Below are 7122 nucleotides of genomic sequence, written 5' to 3' on the forward strand. Positions count from 1 at the left end.
CAATGACTCAACTCCACCGGGACTGGCAGGGAGCCTCCAGCTTCTCAAAAACTGGGTAATGAGATTACGGGAACAGCTTGCAAGGCTTTTACTCTTCGCTGCAAAAGAAACCTCTGCGCTGTAAGAACGCTGTGTGGCTCTTCAGGGCCTTCTGGTCAAGAGCATCTCTCGAGGGATGGGTTGGAGTCCATCTGGTAGGAAGCCTGGGGTATCTCAGCTGAAAAACTACATAGGGACAAAATATGACTCCAAGAGGAATACATACAGTTTTAATCCTCTCTTGGGTAAGTTATTACTCTTTGGATATTAAGTAATGACAAATGAAAAGCAAAAAGCTTGCATTTTACCATTTTATGGTGGCTCTGCAAGCACAGAAGAAATAACACATTATATGCTTGCTCTTAGTAAATATACAGAATGTAATATTTAAGAATGTGCTTGCTTCAAGTACAGAGTCAGAAATCATTTTCGCCAAGAAAATCCATGCGTGGTTTTTAATCTTGTAAAGACTTAGGTTAGGATGTGCCTCCTCTCTGAGAGGAGAGGACACCTCCTTCTTTGCAGCTCCTTGCAGAGAAGATGGACAGTAATGGGAAATGTCCTAGAGGGGCATCAAAATTTCTCTGCTCACGCAGGAGCAGTTGATGAGGGAGGAATAGGAATGAGGAGAAAGTTTAAAAGTGAATTTAAAACACTGTACTGATGAGGACTCCAGGTCTTGTCAAAGTGAAGGCTTCCACCCTTAGATCAACACCACCAGTGCCCTTGAAAAGACCAGCCTTATGGCTCCCACATGTATTTTATGCAGAGATTTATTAACTGCAGTTACACAACACAAACATCAAGATTCATCTCCTTGAGATGTTTATTTTAATTAAAAACAAACTATTTGGGAAACACAATACATATTTCCCTCTACATTTCCCTCCATCTAGTTTCAGAAGAGCAACTCTATGGGATAACAAACAGTACTAGGCACCTCGCAGCTTATTAGACAATGTTTAAACCTCACACCCAGGAATAGTCTTAACTCTGGTAAAGCAGAGCAGGAGTAAGTTCACATTTACGAAAAATGTAACTGAGTTACATGGAGCTTCCAAGGACTTAGATGGGAATTAGCTTAATAGTTAGAGAAGTAAAAAAGCAAGTACACAAATCAAAGTAAGCAGTTCTTCACAGTTATCTTGGAGGTGATGGGAATGGTGGTTGAAGAAAATCAGCTGCAGGGAAGAGCTGCTGACTAGGTGGAAAATGCCAAAATATCCAGAGTTTCAGCATCTGAAGGCTACACAGGGGCAGAACTATTCTACCAGGATCGTATCGACGCTTTCTTGGATGAGATCGGACTCCAGTATACATTCATCTAAGTGTTCCTGGGATAAACTGGAGCTCTTCCCCACGCTCTCGCTGTCACAGTAAGGATGAAACCGGGGCGTCGCGGGGCTCTCCAGCCGCTGGCAGCGGCTGTACTTGTGCTGCTTCCCTCTGTGCATGTACATGTGTTCCAGCAGCTGGCTCTTCCGGAAGAACGTGCGGCCGCAGACGGTGCAACTGATTTTTCTCTTCCTTGAGAAAGAAAAGTTACAGTTCAACTCCACCGGTTCATGGTCCTTGGAGATGAGGGAGAGCTGGCCGATCTGCAGAGGCTCCAGGTCGCTGCAGCTCGGATGCTCCAGCTGAAGCTCGTCCTCCTTGAGGAGGAAGGCCCCGAGCCGGGGGCCATCCCCAGCCTCCCTGTCCTCAGCCAGGGGCTGCACCTCGCCCAGGTCGCCGCTCTCCAGGATGGAGGCCGGCACGCCGAAGGGCAGCGAGCCCGACACGTGGGTGTGCAAGTGCTGCCGCAGCCCAACCCGGGAGTCAAAACGCTCCCCGCAGTAGTGACACAGGTGCACCTTGAGGCTGGCCTTAGCAAAAACGGGGCTTGCTACCTCCGGGGAAGGAGGGCTGCAGCTCTGGGACACCACGGGCTCCGAGTCACACCTCTCCTGCTTTATGGAGACCGACAGCTTCGGACGCTCTTCTGCCGGCTTGGCGAGAGCAGCGGGCTGAGCAGAGGGGCGAGCGCCCTGCTGGTCGAGGGAGCTGTCGTCCAGGCCGATGGCCAGAGAGAGCTGCAGCTGCGGGTGCTCGCCCTGGGCAGCGGCCCTGCCGCCCGCCTTGGGCAGGCTCTCCTTCGCTCCCACGCGTTCCTTCACCGGTTTGTGCGCGGTCGAGATCTGGATCCCATACAAGTTTGAAGACTGGACCGGCTCTGGGGAGAACGCTTGGTTCATCTCGACGGCGATATGGGAGAGGTGGTCTGCGTGGAGAAAGCGGATGCCCTCCTCCAGCCGGCTCTGGCTGACCATCTGCTTTGGCCCTTTCCCAGTGTACATGATATGCAACAAGTAACTAAATATGTCAGGCTGGATGTCTGCAGGCTGAATCTTTATGCATTCGCTGAAACAAGACAGATGATTAAATACACACGGGGCCACAAATCACAATCCTGATCCGTTACCTGCCCCTTCATTTGCTCTGTGTGCTGTCAGAGCGTGTGCGCTGCTGCCGGCCTGTGATTCACAACAAGCAGCGCTCCCTGCCAAGACCTGCAAAAGTGCATGTGTCCCGTTTGCACAGCAAAGCGCCCCAGTGTGTATTTACCCCTGTGATTACAAAGGCTGTGAGCATAACCGCAGCCAGGGACAGCAAGTGGCCTGGTCACCCCACCACTCACAGGCACAATTGCCACTGCACGGCACCGCAGTGATGCCATGCAAGCTACACATCCCCCGTGTGTGCCGCCCCAGTAATACAAGGCAAGGAATATTTGTGTGTTTAAGTAATGAATTCAGCTGCTGATACTGTGTAATCTTTATGAGCTTTGCACTTAAGTGTCAGTAAACAATTTATATTGGAATGGAAGTTCACTGATCTCCTCACTTCCAGCCGAAGGGTTACACAGCCCATGGCTAATGATGATCTTGCAAAAGTGCTGAGGGGCACGACCCTCAAAAAGGAAAGAGACTGGAGAAGGGTTTAACTAATTATGAGCAGCAAGCGCCAGCTCAGAGGTGAGATTAGACCTTGGCACCGCTGTTGTTATACCTGCTGAACCACTCCTGACCTGGCTGGGTGAAGCATCTGAACAACAGCTTGAAAGAAATCGATGATCTCAGTCGCGGCCCTTATCTTCAAGTGTCTGTAGCGCAGAACTGTGATAAGGCTTCTTGATTGCTTCAAGCCCATGGATCCTGCCAGAAGGGACAGTCCGACCCAGCAAGCTTGCCTACACGCTAATGCAAAATAGTGGACACGCTGCGTATGGGCAGGAGGTACCTGAACATCCCTAGACTGTCAACTTGGGAAGTCTCACTGCAGGAGGACTGTGGTACTTACGTGTTTATTTTCTCTGATCATGCAAAAGTCTCATCTTCAAAATGCAGGACCTGATGTTGGCATATGCTGACTAAGAGGGCGAGTTTAAAGGACAGCACATTCTGGACTGGGGATGTTTATAGAGCCGGGGTGTGTGCTGGATGAGGAAAATAATCTCAGGCCATCTGACATCCCCACTTACACGTTTAGACGGTTACACCTTTAGGAAAGGGAAAAAGCAGAAAGCTGAACAGAGTGGTTAAAAGGTGAGAGCTGTGTGTCCTTACCTTGTCTGATGAATAAATATCATCTTAAAATAGTTCGAAAAAGCAGCGAGCACCGCTCTGTGGGCTTTGAAGTAAACATCTCCAATGGCAACTGTGCAGTCACACAGAAAGCCAAACTCCCGCTGCATGTTCAGCTGCTGGAGGAGGAGGACGCTGTGGCCGATGGTATCCATGGCGTGTCTGAGAGCAAGAGAGCAAGATGTTCACCTCTTAAAAAAATCACGGAGCTCCCAAAGCCTCAAGTGTGGGTTTGTCACCACCCTTAATGCAGAGAGCATGGCCTCGCAGAGCCCCTTCCCTCCTCCAGATGGTCCCTACACCCTGATTTAATAACCTCTCCTACGGATACCGGTGCCCAAACCCACGTTCAATGAGCTCAAAACCTACCCGGGACTTTTCGACGTGCCAGATACAAGCAGAGCTCGTTCTCCTACAAATTAACAACGCTCCGCGGTGCATCGGCACTAACTTTTGCTCTGAGCTCGGTCCATGCTTTCCACCGCTCCGCTCCCCAGCCCCGGAGCCGCCGCAGCGGAGGCGCGGGGAGCGGCGGGGACCGGGCGGCTGCCGCACACAGCGGGAGCCCTGTGCCGCCCGACAAAGCCCCTATTGTGCCGGGCTGAGCCGCCCGCCCCCGCCAGCGGCCCCTTCGCAAATAAACGCTGATATTTGCTATTGTTTCCGCTGAAAATTACTGCGCGGGAGGGTGGGGGAACAGCAGGGGGAGGCGCTCAGCGCAGCCTCCCCTGGGAGCGTAACCAGCGCCCTCCCCTCCCGCCCCCCCCGCCGCGGCTCCTCCGCGCCCGCGCAGCCGCTTACCCGCGCGGAAGCGCAGCGCTGGCCCCGCTGCGGCGCCGCCCGCCCCCGCTGCCAGCCCGGCGGATGGGGTGGGCGCTGCCCCCCCGCGCTTCCTGCCGCCGCCCCCGCCGCGCCGCTCTGCCTGGAAAAAGTGACCGCGGCCCTGTGCGCGGCTGCTGCGCGGCCCCGGCGGTGGGATGGGCGCGGCGCTGCGCGGCGCGCAGGGGGGAGCGCGGGCTCCCCCGGGAGGGGTTTCTGCGGGGGGGGGTTTCCTCTGGGCTGCGGAGGCGCTTCCAAGAGACCTCGCCCTGGGCTGGGGGACTTTGCTGCTTCAGTCGCCCCGTGACAGTATCATGTGCTGAGCTCCTTAGCTCTTGGTATAAGTGTTTCTTTTTTTGTTTGGTTGGTTGGGTTTGTTTGTTTGCTTTTGTTTGGTTGTGTTTTTTTGTTTTCTGTTTTTTGCTTTTTTGGTTGGTTTTTTTTTGTTTGTTTGTTTGTTTGTTTTTTTTTTTTTGTTTTTTTCTAACATAGAAAGCCCCTCTGTTACAGGCACCTCCCCGGGTTGCAATGAAGATAGGATCTGGCTTTTCACCCATGTGCTTTGTTTAACCACCGGTGAGTCCTGTGGACGCACCATTTCTCTCTCAGGCCTCCTCCAATCTCTTATTAATTTATAAACCAGGGGTTATTTTGGGTGAGAGCAGCTGTGCTGGGTCGGGCCGCAGGCGGGTGCAGCAGCGCCTGGCACAGGGGGCTGCAGGCAGTGCCACCCGCACCCTGATCTGCAGCCACCCCCCAGCTCCTCCCGGAGCATCGCCCTGAGCCACAGCCCCCGCTTTGGTGTGCAACACAATCTTGGAGGCATCTTTCCCATGAATTTTATCGTACAACGCAATCTTGGAGTCATCTTTCCCATGAATTTTATCGAATTGCTTTCTGAACCAGTTTAAACTTCCAGTCCTCGCGGCGTCCTGCTGCCACCAGGTTAATTGTCTTTGGGGTGGAAAAGGCAGTGAAAATCGCTGATTGTATGCCTTCCCCATGTTTTTGGTGCAGTTTCATAGATCTGGTACCACCTACCTCTTCAGTGGCATCTCTCTTGGCTTGGACCCTCTGCAGAAGACGTTCGGTGCCTTGGATCATCCTTCACGGTTTTCTCTCGTCCTTTGCTACTTTGCAGCTCATGTTCCTATTGCATTCCTGTAATGGCCATTTTTTTAAATTGGGTTGTTCCCAAAGCTTTAGGGCAAATAGTGGCCCCAGCTCCCCAAATCCAGCAGTTTATGGGGCTGTTTCCAGCAGTGCCTCGAGGCAAGATGAGAGATGGGCTGAGAAGATGAAGCGTAGGCTCCAAAGTGTTTTGTTCCATGCAGTTTTCTGCTTATCCCACTGGCCAGAACAGCTTTCTCTTTTTCATTGGTCTTTGTATTATTTATTCTATTTTAAATAGAAAACTCACTGGGCTCAAGGACTGTTTTTCCCTCCTGTGTTTGTGCAGCAGCAGGATTGACAGTCAACGGCGCTATAATCCTGCTGCTCCTATAAATATCAGTAGCTGCATTTCTTCCCCAAAAAGGCTGGCAGTAAGTGGCTCAAGGTTTTGTACTCCATTCCAAGTTATTTAATGTATCTATTAACCCATGTACAGAGTGAGTCACTATTTGTAGATAACATGTTATTTATTTAAATGATTAATTATTTACATATTATTTTGTTGACTGTGGTCCAAAGAGGGCTTTGAAGAGCTTCAGCAAAACTGAAGCCAAAATGATGGAAGCAACAGTGAGAGGTGAAATTCGATGTTTCACTGTAAAACACAGGTGATGATAACGTACACCTCGGCAGATATCAACTGATACAGCCTACGCTGCTGGGTCAAAGAGAGCAAGACATAATCACAGCTCTCTTGATGAGCACTTCTGCTCGCTCCTCCTCTGTGGTCAGAAAGTGATAATAAAATAAAGAAATTAGAATGGCAAGTGTAGTGGGAGGGTGCTGGGAGAATGGGGACAGTGTGAAATACGGGGACTGGCCTGTGCCCCATCTTGCAGGAGGTGGCAGAAGCTGCCGGTGACACTCAAGGGAGGGCCGGGACGGAGCGGGAGGCTGCACAAGCCCCATATGGATGGTCTTTGCTTGTGTTGCCCTGAGATAGCTGAGGAACTGGAGAGAAAAAGCCCACTGAACCATGAAAAAAACCCCCTTTCAGTGTGATTTGAAACTCACAACCACGTCAGCATATGGAGGCCATTTATTTAACTTCCTATAAAACAGGAAAACCTACAAAGAAGAAGTTGTATGGTGGGGGTCCCTCCACCTTTCGTGGGGATTGGTGCCTTACAGCCACAGAGGTTTTCTCCTTCGGCGCTGCTACAGGCATCGCACCCCTGAGCCAAGGGGGTGAAAAGAGGGGATTTTTGAGACACATTTTGAAAGCTCCACTTTTATTCAGTAGCGGTCAGAAAATCCCCAGAAAGATCCAGAAGGAAGGGGAGATGTCCCATTTAGAAACTAGAATTCTATTAATTGGGTTTGTCCCATTTGCTTTCACAATTGAGGGGTGCCTAGGAAAACCCTGAGGGTCATTGAAGTGGGGATTGATGCTGGTACATTTAAACACCATGGCATTTTTGTTGTTACTTTTGTAATTTTCAAATTTGTAAGAAAATCTTTTAACTTT

The 7122-nt window shown here is 50.9% G+C and overlaps 1 protein-coding gene across 4 annotated transcripts; it reads right to left on the bottom strand.

The window, feature by feature from the left end:
- Positions 1-794: 794 nt before the first annotated feature.
- Positions 795-4567, bottom strand: ZBTB25 (zinc finger and BTB domain containing 25). Of its 4 annotated transcripts, none has more exons than XM_082058535.1 (3): positions 4464-4567; positions 3645-3824; positions 795-2439 (listed from the first exon to the last, which is right to left on the bottom strand). In XM_082058535.1, exons 2-3 carry the CDS (start codon positions 3815-3817, stop codon positions 1302-1304), a joined length of 1311 nt encoding a protein of 436 aa, XP_081914661.1. In that variant the 5' UTR covers positions 3818-3824; positions 4464-4567; the 3' UTR covers positions 795-1301. The 4 variants fall into 4 exon arrangements, with proteins under 4 accessions (XP_081914661.1, XP_081914660.1, XP_081914662.1 ...); XM_082058534.1 differs by lacking the exon at positions 4464-4567 and adding an exon at positions 4032-4395; XM_082058536.1 differs by lacking the exon at positions 4464-4567 and adding an exon at positions 3107-3275 and having other exon boundaries at positions 3645-3771.
- Between the last annotated feature and the right edge of the window lie 2555 nt (positions 4568-7122).

The sequence above is a fragment of the Streptopelia decaocto genome (assembly GCF_964273445.1).
Source record: "Streptopelia decaocto genome assembly, chromosome: 7".
Taxonomy (NCBI): Eukaryota; Metazoa; Chordata; class Aves; order Columbiformes; family Columbidae; genus Streptopelia; species Streptopelia decaocto.